The following is a 15,766-nucleotide window of genomic DNA, read 5'->3' as shown; positions in this document are numbered from 1 at the left end:
AAGCATCTTTATTTTGGTAAAGGCTGTGGCACAACAGCTGTAAAGAGTTAAATATGGCACGTATTTTGCTTTTCAGCTGTTTTAGATTAGCAAATAAAATAAACACTGCTGACTGAAGTGATGAGCCATTTTTCATCTAAACTAATTCATGGCTACATTATCAGTAATCAGGATCGCTCATGCACTAATGTACATGGACTTGCCCTTTTGCCTCCCACCCACATGAAAACGCCCACATGGAAACGCATTTTAAGTCACTGAAAACAGAGCTTTGGAAAATGGACGGATGTTTCGGGGGAGGCACCACATGTGGCGAACATGCTTTAGGACACTGCGTGTCTGTTTTCTTGCGCTCCGTAAAATCAGATTTGATTAAAGAAAGGTTACCGACCGCACAAACTATTTAATTTAATCTTTGTTTATATCACTAAAGGAGAAATCATATGAAAAGCAATGCAAAGTTCTTGCAGAATCCTACTTGGGCTGCTATGTAAGCTTTGTGTGCCGTTCCTTTATTTGTTCCTATGTAAAGGAACAGCACACAAAGATTACAATGAGTAAAATCCAATTGTGAGGGGAGGAACAGAAGATCTGTTATGCCTGTGATAAAAGTCCTGTTGACTTAAGCTTGAAAGAATATAAAGAACATGCAAACATAAGGAATAACCCTTGTATTATAAAGAGTTGAATGAAACATTTTGTACAATATAAAACAGTCAGACAGACTACTATTTACAGGTTTTCTTTTCCCAAATAATCAATTAATAAAAGTCACAATGCTATTAAAATTAATAATCATTTTGGTCTGCCAGAGTTAGTAGAATAAGCACAATTGACCTCATGACTCCTCAGCTCATGAGAACAAAGAGGTACATACTGAGGCCTTTCCCGCCGGCATTCAGTGAAGACACGCCCTACTCTGCCTCTGATTGGCTTGTTCTCATTGCCTTGGTTAGGAGAGGATTAGAGTAAGATTATTGGGGAGTCAGAGTCAATCTTATAAGAGGCAGAGTAGGGGTGGGTCTCCACAGAACATGGGTGGGGAAAAATGTAGTCCAGACAATCTTTTTGAATTTCTGCTGCTGTCAATCATCCGATCGACCGTGGACGCCCCCATGCCCCCAAACCCATTTCTTTTTTTACTAGAAAATATTGTGATAATTAAGTGATAATTAATTGAATAATAAATAAGAGATAGTTATTTTTAATTATCGCACTGGCCTAGCTTGGACATCGCATTACCGTCGCTTCAGCTCTACAGTACAAACCTCAGGATGTGTGACATTTACATAGTATCATGACTCTTCTATAAAAACATCAAACTAGCTTTGTGAACAGTGAACAGCTTTGTGAACAAAGCCAGCATCAATGGGGCCACCTGCTGCGTTCTCACCCTTCTCCTGCCTCTGCCCTGTCATTCTGGGAAAATCTATTACACAGCGATCAGTGACTCAGCTCCTCTGACAGACACAAACACTAGACGTGTATCTGAGAACATATCTGAAATGTGCAGATGGCTGTGTTGCGGGTTGGAGAGCGTGGCTTAGAGGTAGATGGCAAACTCACCAAGCAGCAGCTGCACCCTGTATAGGTTGGACTCTCTCAGCAATCGCTGCAGTTTCTCACGGGCAGAGGACAGCTGCTCCTCTGTGGCTGAGGGTCGCGAGAGGAGACCCAACACGCGGTCTGCATACAGCACGGCCAGGTGTGTGTGGTATTTCTCTTTCTGCACATAAGCACACACAGCACACAGAAAATGGACAAAAACAAGAACGAGTCAACAATGACTGAAAAAAAAAACAGTTCTTTTCTATTCAATTCACAACCCAAGAAATTTATTTTTGGAGAAAATATGCAAACGGCATTACAAATGTCTAATTTTGCAAAATAATTCACAGGAGAGACAATATGCTCACTATAAATTTTAAACCTTGAGGTTTAATTCAATTGTTTTATGTTTTAACTACTTTATATAACTGTGTTTAAGGCTGGACCTTAGCTTTGCTCCATCAGCAAACAAAGCAAAACCAAAACTAAACAGACAACTGACTGTGTTGCAGTTTATACATATACTCCATATACACTACATGCCCTGATTAGAGATGAGGCAACCATTAGAGAGAGAGTAGTTCTCACCTGCACTCTCCTCTCTAGAACCAGGTGTTCCAGGTAGAGCACTAGAGCCTGATGGTGCTTTTCTAGGTACTTGATCACCTCATCTGGATTCAGCTGCCCCGTCGTCTCTTTTGAGATCGGTCTCTTAGTGAAGATCTGGACTCCAATCTACAAAAACAAGCACGTATGAATAGTACATCAGTTAACTTATGATCTATCAGACTTATTCAGTGGTAGAGGAGCTGATCTGGGATTGTGCCTTTCCTAGCAGAACAGAATTAATTCAATTACATATGTGGCTGGGTGAGACCTGTTCTTAATCAAGTCGTGCCAATAATACAGGGTGATTCAAGAAGATTAATCCGATTTCAAAGCGCCATATTTTTACAGCTGTGAGGGGTCTATAGGAACCTATCACAATCCAACTGAAAGAGGGGGTCATAGAGTTTCTGACTGTCAGTCGGAAGATGGCTCCCTTCAGTCTGAGCAGAAAGCGTTCTGCGTTCTCCACTTCAATAAGAGTGAATCCGTCATAACTGTGCAGTGTGATTTTCGTGGGCAGTGAAGCTCCAACAGCTCAGAGCGTTCGGCGTTGGTTCCACAACACTGGATGATCTCCGAAATCACACTGAAAGAGCCGTGAGTGCAGCGACACCCGACATGCTCAATCCAGTATGGAATGAATTTGACTATGGTGTTGATGTTGTCTGTACAGCTGGAGGAGGTTCATACTGAGACCTTCTACAATTACACAATAAACTTTACGCTCAATTAAACCATTTACAGTTTACTGCATTGATCTGTAATGATTTACAAGTGAAATAAATCATTTTGATCAGATGAATCTTTTTGAATCACCCTTTATATTGTCCAGAATTCGAGCGTAGCCTGTGGGTAGAATGGGAGACATTGTGCGAACACAAAAACTATAAATTTATGAAATAACAGCTCAAAATGTTCAAAACACAGCGTAATTATACACAAACACTAATTTAAAATATAAAACATGCAAGTCATAGAGCAGGAGTGCCAAAACTCGATCCTGATGATTTTACTCCCACTGAGACACTCTAGAGGCTCTAGTATTCAGATGTCCTGAAGGCCTTCATTAACTGGATCAGGTGTGTCAGATTAGGGTCAGAACCAAATGCACAGTCTAATGCACAGTCTACCCTATATCAGTCCTAATTTGTTGTTTCGTCTCAGAAAAGTCTACAGCAGCACGAGGCTTCGAGACACAGAACGTCTTCCCTTCTAATACATGAATGTGGGTTTCAACTGTTTGGACGCTGTGGTTACATTAAAGTCGTTAAAAACAAAATAGAGAGTGTAATATAGTCCAGACCAATACCTGTATACAATAATAATGTTAAAATAAGAAATAAAAAGTATAAGCGTAACATATTATAAATAATATTTTTTTTAACCATGAATCTTGTTTACACTTACATATTGTTATTGGTTATTGTTATTGTTTTTGTTGGTGCCATCAGGCATATCAATTAAGAGGCTCCTCAGTCTGTTCTAGTGTTAAAGGCAGCCTATGATTAAATATTTGAGGTATCTTTCTCCTACGTATGCTGAAACACACTGTCTGTTCGCAGTGCATATACAGTGCAGTGCAGATATTTCCATTAGAAAGTGCCTTTTCCCACAAAAACTTTGCTTTCCCATTTTAAATTTGGCAGCTACTGTACACCAAAGTGCAAACACAAATACACACTTTGCTATGGAATTTGAATTCTGTCTCAAAACATGCACTTTAATAAAAAAAGTAATAAAACTGTAAATACACGATAGAATTAGTACTTTGTAATTAGCATTTTTATTTAAATAAAGTCCAGAAAATGTGACCGTAGTAGAGCTGTAAATCATTAAACTGCATGTTTATACTAAGTGTTGCAGTAATGTGTGGCAACGTAAAGGCATTCACCTTTTGGTCTTTCTGTAGGGCCCAGTCAGCATATTTCCACACTAGGTCCAGGTTAGAGCAGAAACTGAGGAAGTCCACCACATACTCGAAGAGATCGGCACGCGTGGAGTCCTGGAGGTCGCCGTTAACAACTCGAACCCACATCTACAAAAGTGCAGAGGAACACCTTTGAAATATCCCACTGAAATATGTCTAAATGCAGATCATATTAACTGGTCAAACCACTGCTGAACTATAAGTGCTGGTTAGAAGGCACTTATTGCTGACTTTCGAATCAGCAGCATCCATATATATAAAAAAAAAAAAGGAACACTGACTCTAAGCAACTCTTCCTCTTTGTGAAAACAGGTTCAGGTCATACCTGTAGAGCAGAAGCATCCTGGCCATTGTAGTGATATAGCAGCCCGAGTGCAAAGTACCTAAAAAGCAAGAGAAAACCCATTAGCCTTCAACTCCCACACATACACACTTAGTGCACACTGAGGCTGAGCTACTGTCAGTGACATTTATCAGGGCTTTATCTATGCGCTGCCATGGCAACTGCAGATTCTTCAACAGAAATGAGCATGAGGACAGAGGCTCATGGACGAGTGCTGCACAGCATTAAGTTCGTCTTAACATCAAATTCAACTGATACAATAATATGTGACTGAAGGTGTACTGATATTGAATTCCAGTAAAGAGAGGAACCACAAGGTTCAACTCTAGGACCCCTCACTTTTCACCAAAATATCTAAAAGGGGAGTACACCAGTTGTCCCCAATGAGTGTTCGGTGGGCATTTAGATGAACCAAGGCATTCTTGTAGATTAACAAAAGTAAACAGCTGTAGTCGACCATTAGTTTTACCAATAAACAAAAAAGCTCACCAATGTTTAACCTTTTCAACTCCTTGAGACCACCAGTGGTTCCAAAACGCACTTCATCATATTCTTCATAACTTTCATATTTCATAAGCTACATTCAAAAGGTGGGGGTCATATGAGAGCTGTAACTGTCTTCTTTCCAGTCAAATAGATGGGTGATGTCATTTTAAACCCTTATAATAAAAGAAGCTGAACTCTCAATTTTTCTCTACTGAAAGTCGACCCATTTTTCCACAAATCTGGGCTATAAACTATAAACAGATGGCGTCTCTTCAGTGATCTGCTCTGTAAACATTATTTTTATAAAAAAATACAAAGAGCGTCTAAGATTTTTGGCTTTCAGTAGTAAATTGTAAGTACATAGCAGTATGTGTGATCATAAAACACATTTTCTGTTAATTTGAGGGGAGCTTTTACAAAAATAAATAAATAAATAAAATAAAATAAAAAATTACATTTATTTCATGCAGTTACTGTAAATTCAGATGGGAAAAAAACTAAATATACCCTGGTCAATAAGAGGTTAATACTAATAATGATAGTGATTCCGACCTATTGTGTTTCTCCAGCCAAGGAGCACTGTCAGCCAGCAGGCAAGCGTTGTCAGATGCCAGCAGGTCCAATAGGCTCTCATGGCCTATTTCAGCATAGAGCTTCAGTAGCGCCGTGTCCACGTCCTCGCGGAAGCCATTGGCACTCTCGCTACTGCGCACCTCATGCAGGTAGCTGATGAGGAAGCGCTTGCAGCGCTGCACCTTCTCCTGGTCACCCTGTGCCAGGTGGTTGAGGTCAGCGAATTCGTGAAGCGGAGGGTGGCACCTTGTGAAGGAGGACGAGGCGGGCAGGAGCAGCGGGTACAGGGAGATCAGCTCTCGCACGTCCAGCTGTCCCTTCCTGAGCAGACCAGTACAGAGGACACCATGAGAAAACTGCACAGTCTAAAGCAGCAGCACTGAATTCTTGTCTGATAAATTTCAGGCAGCAGCTCTTGCTGACTCGAAGTCACATAACCAAATGATAACCAGTTTATGTTTATACTACGATGAATAAACACATTAATAAAACAAATATTCAAAAGTTTAGAAACACTTCATCACATAATATCTAGGGTCATTTTTATACAGTGTAGACTGATATAATAAAAGCTAAACTCTAGAACAGAGGTCACTAATAGGCAGACCGCAGTCCGGGTCCGGACCCAGGCGCTGTCCTATGCGGACCTGGACCTATAACCGATAAACTATGGAGAATTATTTCATTTTGACGGGGTGGTCCTATTTTAATGGCCCTGTAAGTTTTCTGGCCTTCACAGTGCCGCTTTAGCGGCCCCGGAAAAACTCACAGACCAATCGCATGCGTCGTAAATATCACACGTGATGCTACTCAGCCAATCAGATCTGTGCGTTACGATGAGCACTGAGACTCAAGTGAGTGATGCACACACAGGGGAGGGACGAGGCGAGACACAGCAGTCGGAGAGGAAAGTGAGCCAGAGGCAAGTTATTTCACATGGCGTGATCTAAAAAGAGAAAACTGACAATAAATATTGTTGAAATATTAATGAATTGTACTTTATTTGACATTCAGTTGTTGACTGTATAAGATGTTGATATAACTACTAGGCTACTTCAGTTTACAATATATGGCACTGAGTCATGATGCTAGTTAGACATTATGATGTTCCGGACCTTTGCTTGAGGAAATTTTCTTTAACTGGACCTTATTGAATTTTAATTAAATACCCCTTCACTAGAAGGATTTTGAAAGATTTTTTGGGGGACATCAAGTAGCTAAATGATAATCTATTCATAGTAATAAGTTTTCTACCTCTAGATTTGTCAAGGCCTTCTGAATGTTAATTTTACCTTAATTCTGGATGTTATACAGCTTTCTCAGTAATTATGGAAACATCTACAGCTCTGTTCATCATTTTGGACACAAAACCCCCTACTAATTAGTTAAAATCTATTAAGTTCCAGCATATTAGAATCATTTTGTACACACAGAACAAACTGAGTTTATATTACTGAAAACAGCGATTCAAAACTTTTGATTGGTGATTACAAACTTTTGATTGCCTTGAGTTTGACACCCCTGAAGACAGGGGTGTCAAAGTCAACCAGTAAAAGGGCCATATTAAAAAATCTCAACAAATCTGTGGGCCCAAGAACGCCTATGTTTTTATTTCATTTTTAATTAGTGTTGTGCTGTAACCCAAACTGGCCATTGTTTATTCAAAATACGCAAAAACTTCAACAGTGAAACACAGACACTTTTAGTAGACCTTGAAATATTACATGACTACTTGAAATATTAAAAATGTAAATGTCCCCAAGAGCTCAGTCTTTTAAACCTACCTATCTGCTTGAATTAGACACCTGGCTTTCTTTTTTTGCTGCAAGTTCATTAATACGTGGGCTCAGTTTCTGAGCTGCTGAGCTCAGGTTAAGTGTTTATGTTGAACCGCAGCTGAAATGCATTTTGGTGATATGACTGGTGAGGAATTGCACTGAATTCCGTGAACTGAGGTGTCCCATAGACTGTTTTTGGGGTAGGAGAGTTGGTACACATTACGTTGCAGTGCATGCTGGGAACTGTAGTGCAGCACACTGGAAACAGGCTAATATTAATAGAAAATTTAAATTCTTGCGCAGGCCGAAAAGGATTGTGTGGCGGGCCTGATCTGACCCACGGGCCTTGTGTTTGAGACATGGGGTATGAGAGAACATTCTGCTCTGGGTAACATGAATCTTGCCCAAGTTTACCACTTATATTTATGATTTTGTCAGAAGTTTGTCAAAAACTAAAATTCACAAATGTGTCATTTGCTCCAGCCCAATCCAGTACACCTAATATTAACACCCTGATTGTACAAGTGGATGGAAACAAGGTACATCTGCACAAGGATGGTTGGGCAGCTAAAACTTATCATTTAACTGCATTTAACTAAAGTCTAAATGTCATTTGTACAAACACAATCAGCACTGCTAATGCAAGAGAGCCGAATTATGTCAGTCATATCGCTCCCATCTCTACCTCTGCATTAAGTGGAAAGCATTAAATATTAATGTGGCACTGGACGCCTGTGATTCTGTTACATTAGGCATGCCTGCAGCATTAGACATCCCACGCGCTAAAGGTCCTGGTGAATTCTGGATCACAGAAACATCAAATGAGTCATTTATTCAGCTATCAGACAACTTTCTGCTCTCCTGTCATTAAGCATACAGTCATTAGGGTCAGGTGCACAGAGGGAGATGAAGCAATTAGAGGAGCCGTTAATTAACTCCATTCAATCAGCTTCTCGAACATCTGGGCCTGAGAGGCGGTTAACGATGTTAATTGCAGGACAGAGTGGTGTACTTCACCTAAAATGCTCTTTTGCTTCTGAAAACTGAAGCTGTCCAAACTGGATGAATCCTGCTTGCTGGAGAATTCGTTTGTGCAAAATCTGGAAAGGTGCAAAGTAAAAAACAAACATCAGCCAAAGCGCACTTTGTGATCTCAAGTGAAGGTAGTGACAGGTAGTGACAGGTAGTGACAGGTGCTCCATGCAAATAATTCCACCAACAATAACACTGCTGTTCTGCACTATACAGTACCAGTCAAAAGTTTTAACATCTATCACAATCTATTCACAAAAGGATTCTACAATATATGACCAAAAGTATATGGACCCCCGACCACCACCACTTTACGTATGTAACAGCCTCCGCTTTTCTGAGAAAGCTTTCCACAAGATTTCGGAGTGTGTCTGTGGGAATTTGGGCGGATTCAGTCAAAAGAGCCTTTGTGAGGTCAGACGCTGCTGTTGAAATAGAAAGCCTGTGTTCAGAAGGTTTAAGTCAGGACCCAACATTGAACTCATCAAACAAGAACAGGAAAGGGCCTTCCACAAAACTGCTGCTACACATTTAGAAGCATATCGCTGTTGTCGGAACAAAACCTTGTATCTCCAAAATGGTAACTTTACAGGAGAAGGAAAAAACCTACTTTACTTTTAATGTAAGTCAATGGAACCAGACTTTTTTCCAAGTAGTTTTGGGTCATTTCTTTCAGGTCCATTCTTTATGTAATTTACACACAATGTAAAGGGCAACAGGTATTGTCAAATTATGTCAAAAACTGAAAAACAACAAAAATGGAGATACAAGCTTTTCTTCCGACAGCAGCGATATAATCATCTAAAACGTCTCTGTATGTTGTTGCATCAGCACTACTCCTCAGTGGAACTTAAGGGCTGAGCCCAAAACCCTGAAAAAAGACCATTATCCTAAAATTTTCCTCTTGACACTATGAATTCCAAGTAGCACACTTCTAGTATCCGCCAAATCCACATTCGTCCATAAGACTGCCGTAAAGTGAAGTTCGATTCATCTCTCCAGAGAACAAGTTTCCACTACTCCCGTGTCCAGTGGTGTTGTGCTTTACGCTGCTCCAGCCGATGCCTGGAATTGCACATGGAATTGCACAATTGATCTTAGGCTTGTGTGCAGCTGCTCAGTCACGGAAAACCATTTCATGAAGCTTCCAACACAGCTCTTGTGCTGATGTTGCTTCCAGAGGCAGTCTGCAACTCTGTACTGAGTAATGCACACAGCAGTCCTGTTCTGAGTTTGTGTGCTCTACTAGATGCAGCCTATGGAGAAGGGGGCGTGGCCGAGCGTCGAATGCAGGATGGAGAAGCCGGTCGGACTGAACCAGCGGGCTACGTAGACTGATGACATTGACCTGTGCTTTGTTTCTGTCAGCCTACTTATAGTCATCTCTTCCCTCAGTAGGTGGCAGAGCCCGGAGAGAGAAGGAGGCCTATGAAGGTGCGAGAGCAGAGGCGAGGAGACCTAACCTGAGCAGAACTAAAGGAAAGAAAGAAAGGACTGAAAAGTCCCAGTAAGCGTCTTGTCTTACTTTGTCTGTGGGCTGAAAAGCCGAGTGTTTTGTGCGTTGTGTATAAATAATAAAAAAAAAAAGCTCTCAGTCTCCACACCTGCCCCCAGCGTCCTCCCTCAACCAATACTTAAAGTTGTTAAACAGCTCCCGAGTGGCGCAACCGTCTAAGCGTTGGATCTATGATCAGGAGATCGCGAGTTCGATCCCTGGTGATGCTACAGCCGTCCGTAGCCGGGAGTCCAAGAAAGCACAATTGGCCTCGCTCTCTCTGGGTGGGTGGGATGGCCCCTACTTCTCCACCCATCACCCAACGCGATGCTAGTCAGCGCAGGCGTCTGTTAGCTGACGTAACAGATCTGGCGTTTGGTGCTTTCCTCCGAGCGCGTTCGGCTGTCCAGTGACGTTGCGTGAGCGGCAGTTCGAAAAGAAGCGGTGGCTGGTTTCACAGGTCTCGGAGGAAGCCTGTGTTAGCCTTCACCCTCCTAGCGTTGATAGCATCGTGTGATTGGGGGAGTCCTAACTAGCAGGTGGGATTGGAAACAACTAAATTGGGGAGATAATTGGGTAAAAAATCCAAAAAAAAAAAAAAAAAGTTGTTACACATCCATTTCACAATAATAGCACAGGGCAGGTCTAGCTGTCCAGAAATTTTACAAACTGACCTGTGGCAAGGATGGCATCCTATGACAGTGCCTTGTTTAAAGTCACTGAGCTCCTCAGTACGGCCGATTCTACTGCTAATCTTTGCCTATGGAGCTGCATGGCTATGTGCTTAATTTTTATACATCTGTTAGCAGTGGGTTTGGCTGAAACACTTCAGCTCAAGAATTAAGAGGGGTGTCCACACACTTCTGGCCAGATAGTGTATTTTTACTATTTTACATCTAAGAATCACAATGAAGACATGAATACAAAAAAATCTGTAAAAAATCTAAATAAAAAAGAAAAAAAATCTATTTCTTCACACAAAAAAAAAAGCTTTTTAACAAAATTCATTTAGATTTAGATCAACGCTACTATACAACATAGAAAATTTGCTCAAAGGTATTAACAAGGACTGAAATAACTTTTAATAAGGCTCACATAGTAATTATCAAGGCTCCAGACAAAAAAAATTTGCTTAAGGAGCAACTGACTCCTAAAAACAGGTGGCAATAGCTTTTTTTTTTTGAAGTACCAAATAATGATGCCAAAAAAATAAAGAAATAAAGAAAAAAAATTAAATAAAAACACACCTCAGGTCAGCTCTGTAATTTAAGCAGCCTTCCACCGTGCCTGATTCTTGTCATACATATTATCGTACATCTTCAACACACCCAGTCAGGAAGGCGAACTTGGTGAAGGATAGTTTTTCATGTGCTAAGCCAGGGGTGTCAAACTCAGCCACTAAAAGGGCCATATTAAAAAAAAAGTCAGCAAATCTGTGGGCCAGCTTTTTTTTTTTATTTCATTTTTACTTAACATTTCGCCATGACCCCAGCGGGCCATTGTTTATTCAAAATATGCCAAAACTACAAATCAAAATAGGCACTGAACACTTATTAAGAAAATTCTAAATAAAAATAAGTAGTTTGTTTTTAAAACTGCCTGTTTGCTTGAACTACACACCAGGCATCTTTTCGTGTAACCGCTGGCCCATAGATTGCGTTTGGGGGAAGGGTGTCAGAATGCAGATGTTGCAGTGCATGCTGGGGACTGTAGTGCATCTCAGGGTGAAAGGGGCTACTAAGAATAGAAAATTAAGATGATTTCACAGGCCGAACAGGATTGGGTCACAGGCTTGATTAAGCCCGCGGGCCTTGTGTTTGACACATGGGTGCTCAGCTGCGTTGAAGTTCATTTTAAGCGCTTTGAACTCTTTCTCAGCTGTTTTATTTATTTATTTTTTTTTAAAACACATGCACGAGACACTGTGCGGGCTAAAAGAGTTTCCTTAGAAGCACTCTTTGCAATAATGAAATCACGTGCATATTAACATGTTCGACTCTCGCCATGTTTGTTCATTCTCTTTTTTTAAATGATTTGTTCCTCTCAAGAAATCCATTTTTCCAGCTATATCTTTGTTTGCTTTTGAACAGAATTCGAAATATAGTCTGCTTTATGTTATCATACCTGAGCCACGCAAATTCCTGAAGCCAAGAATGTCTTAAATGTCCTTCTGTGGTTGTACTTTTACATGAAGTGCTTTGAAGTGGACGGTTGTTCAAGTACATCTTCATGCGCTTCACTAGGTCACTGGTCCTAACTGAGTCAGACTGGGGTTGAGCAGATGACCTCTTAAGGTCTGACAGAGACGTAGATTGTGTGATAAAATCTGATATTGTACACCTCATTTTCTACACGCTAACGTTGACTGCAAAAAGCTCAGCTTGGCTCATCTGCTTTGTCACGTTTTGCCAATCTGGTTGAAATCCCATGAGCACGCGGGTGTGCAATAGGCGGACACGCCCATGTGGCACTATAGCTTCAGATACATTTTAAGATGATAAAAATGATAATAGAAAATACATAAAAAACAAAAATAAGTAATAAATACAGAAGAATAGTCATAAATAGTTACCCATGAAAAATAATGATCCAAAGTCACTACCTATCACCACTGGCGAGTTAATTTTATTACTCACAAATTAATAATTGTTTCAGTCACTGTCTGGAGCCCTGAATAATGATCTAAAGACCGTAATTTAACATTTCTTACCATAAACTCTCACTTTAATTTGAAGTTCTAAAAGTAAACCACCTGTTGGTGAGCAATTAACTGTGAAAAATTAATTCAAAACGACCCTTTTCACTATGTAAACGTGTCTCAGAAACAAATGTGATTCATTTAAGCATAAGCCTTTACATTATGTCCTTACGATTATGAAAAACATACATTAATTTGTGTTAAACTTTTGACTGATACTGTATATTCTGGCAGCATACCTGGAACTTGTCTTTGGGAATGTTTCTCTGTGCCCCCTCTGTGAGGGTCAGCGCCTCCTCCACTCGATGTCCTGCTAACAGGTCCTGGATCTGTTGTTCCAGAGGCAGGGGCACCAGCACGTACACTGCCTTTGTGGAGGCCAACACCACCTTCCCTGAGAGATAAAGATATAAATAACAGTCTTATACACATGTGCACCTAAATTATATACCAATAACTTACCAAATAACTGCATCTGCATGCAAAGACAGTGACTTTTCTGCTTACGCCACAATCTTTGCAGACTGAAAAACGAGTCAAAAATATGCTTTTGATTTGGGAGGACATTAAATACACCAGGCAGACAACACTGCGTGCGGATACATGCACTCAATAATCCAACAACAGAAAATCAGATTTTGTCAGTAATCCGATCAACAAGCACTTGAGTAATCAGATAATGGGGAAACTCCAGGTCTACATGAGTCAGACTGTAATCAGATTTCTGCTTTGCAACCAGCCACTAAACTCACAGAAGACGACGTGACATAAACGTAACGCAAAACTCAAACTTCATGCCTTTTTTTTAAATATTGCACCACTTTACCTGAAAATATGAACTTACATCGTCTAGAAGATGAAGAATATTCAAATCATTTACTTCGTGTTTGGTTTCAGTGCCTCTAGAGAAGTGTTTTGCTGCATCTCGCGACATCCACCGTCTGATCTTGCGCATGCGCAGACTCAGAAATCCGACAGAAACCAGAGTAAGAGTTTACATGCACTGAGAAATCTGATTACTGAGCTAAAAATCCAACCCTCTTTATTGGATTTCTTAATCGGATTTCTAGATGCGAGTATGGTGTTTACATGACCATTTGAATAATCGGATAACTGCAGAAATCGGATTATTGAGTGCATGTATACGACTCACTGTCTCGTACCCTGGGGTGATTTGACACCAAAATGGTGTAAAATATACTATTTATGTGCAGCACTATATAACTGGCAAGTCTAAAATCAAAGACTCTATCCATTAAAATATCAACTATAAAACGGATAGACCCAGAAATCTGATTGGCTGAGCCACGTCAGTGTCACTGTAAATTACTTGCATGTTTATGAGTATTAATATTCTGAAGTTCTACGGTTAAATTTACCACTTATTACCAGCCCAAGTTAAAATGATCATAAATGAACTAGCTTTAGCTCAATGTACCACAGCAGCTCTTGAGAGCCATCACTGTCCACCATGTTCTTCTCTATGATTTTGAACACCGTGCATCAGACTTTCCTCTCAGTGAAATAGTTATCTGTCTTATTACTTGTGGGTGTTTGCTTTCGATGTGGTACATTACTGTGGATGTGCTACATTATTTTCACTATAGTAATAATACTTGTTCTACCTAAAGGCCTTCGCTGATGAACTATATTGTAGTTTGGGCTACAACTCGAGTATTCAAATTATTCAGTCCAGCCATTGACAAATATGCTTTAGATGTTGCAGCAAAAACTGAGACTAAATGCAAAATAAAAATATATTTTTGCCTCCTAGCTTATCTATCTTAACAAGGCTTTACTCGGAATATCAGAGAAGGCTGCATTAACTGCATAAACATGACGTGGGACGTTGCCATTTCTGCAGTCCAACTCTACTTACTGATGCACAGCTTCATTTAACCCTTGTGTGGTGTTCAGGTCTGTGGGACCCATTTTCAGTGTTTACCAAAAGAAAAAATGAAGTGATTTATTATTATTTCAACCTCAGATTCTTGGCCTTTGCTCATTTTCTGTGAAGAACATACAAAAACCCATTTTCAGTGTCTTCACACTGTTCACCCCCCACACATTTATATTACACATGTGGTGTTGGGCTGAACCTGCAGGGAGTAAAAGTGTGGAGGTGCTGTGTCCTTCACTCTGTTCTCCTCCTACATGGTCTGCTGTTAGTGTGTGTGTGTGTGTCTGTGTGTGTTTGTACATGTGTGTGTGTGTGAGGGTGGGCAACATGGACAGGCTGCTGACTGGCTACAGCTGCTACAGGAGAAACCTACGCTGGACACTTGTGATAGTTTAAACATCTGGGATCTTTACATAAATTGTTATGGTTATGATTTAAAACACTGAGTAACAACATCAACACCACACAAGGGATATTAATATGCAAAATCACCACAAAGCAATTTGTGGACAACTGTTTTAAACAGCCTTGCTTTTGGTAATTGTCACTTTATACATCAGCATCAGCAGCAGGATCAGTAGAGTGACCAGAAGCTTAAATATGGAGAAAATTAAAACGAAACGAAAACAAAAAAAGTAGGTCACCACTCAGTGGCGAGAAATATTATATAAGCTCACATAGTAGCTACAAGGCCACCACGTATACAAGCAATTGGCTTACAGAAAGAGACAAGATTATGTAAGTGAGAAGGCAGAAATTACAGTCATCACTCATATTTTAAGGATGAATCAGAAGATTTTCAGGTCAAAACTTGAGTTTATATAAAACACCATATTTGAGCCATGCCATAGCACTTCACTGTGGTGAACGTACCAACACTGAGCTGTGAAAGCCCCCACTGTGATTCAATCTTGGGAGTATGTGATACCTTTTGGAGGTTCTAGATGCATTAGTTAAAGTATGGTCAGCACTAAGATCACTAAAAACCATCATGTCAGCTGCTTCCAGGTAAACAGTCAGAAACACAACTTGTACAGCACAGTTAACAAGTAATGCAGTTGCTTTTGTCCACTGTACATGCTGCGGTGCTGCAGAGGGACCAAGCAGTATTGATTTCGGGCTGTTTTCCGAGGAAAATTCACCTCAGCGCTTTAGCGAAATCAATTCTTACTAACTGGTGCAGCAGTGAAGCCTTCAAAAGCCTCACAGAAGACCAATGCAGGCTTAAAACACCTCCAGCCCACTGATCTAAGCATCGGTCACGTTTTGTCCTATTTCATTAGAAGCAGACCACTGATGGCTGTGACAGAGATTCTGAATAAATATTCCCTTAATCAGTAAATCAGTAATCAGACAGATTAGATATTGTGATCAATA

General features: G+C 40.4%; 1 protein-coding gene across 1 annotated transcript in view; it reads right to left on the bottom strand.

The window, feature by feature from the left end:
* tgfbrap1 (transforming growth factor, beta receptor associated protein 1) overlaps positions 1-15,766 on the bottom strand; it is a 41,837-nt gene that overhangs the window by 12,443 nt on the left and 13,628 nt on the right. Inside the window, exons 4-10 of the mRNA XM_036569816.1 lie at positions 12,729-12,883; positions 8,282-8,364; positions 5,466-5,807; positions 4,410-4,467; positions 4,049-4,192; positions 2,137-2,283; positions 1,567-1,726 (exon numbers count right to left, since the gene is read on the bottom strand). Of these exons, the coding sequence (XP_036425709.1) occupies positions 1,567-1,726; positions 2,137-2,283; positions 4,049-4,192; positions 4,410-4,467; positions 5,466-5,807; positions 8,282-8,364; positions 12,729-12,883 (1,089 nt within the window). The remainder of the gene's footprint in view (positions 1-1,566; positions 1,727-2,136; positions 2,284-4,048; positions 4,193-4,409; positions 4,468-5,465; positions 5,808-8,281; positions 8,365-12,728; positions 12,884-15,766) is intronic.

The sequence above is a fragment of the Colossoma macropomum genome, unplaced genomic scaffold, assembly GCF_904425465.1.
Source record: "Colossoma macropomum unplaced genomic scaffold, Colossoma_macropomum, whole genome shotgun sequence".
NCBI lineage: Eukaryota > Metazoa > Chordata > Actinopteri > Characiformes > Serrasalmidae > Colossoma > Colossoma macropomum.
This window is presented reverse-complemented; position numbering and strand designations above follow the sequence as displayed.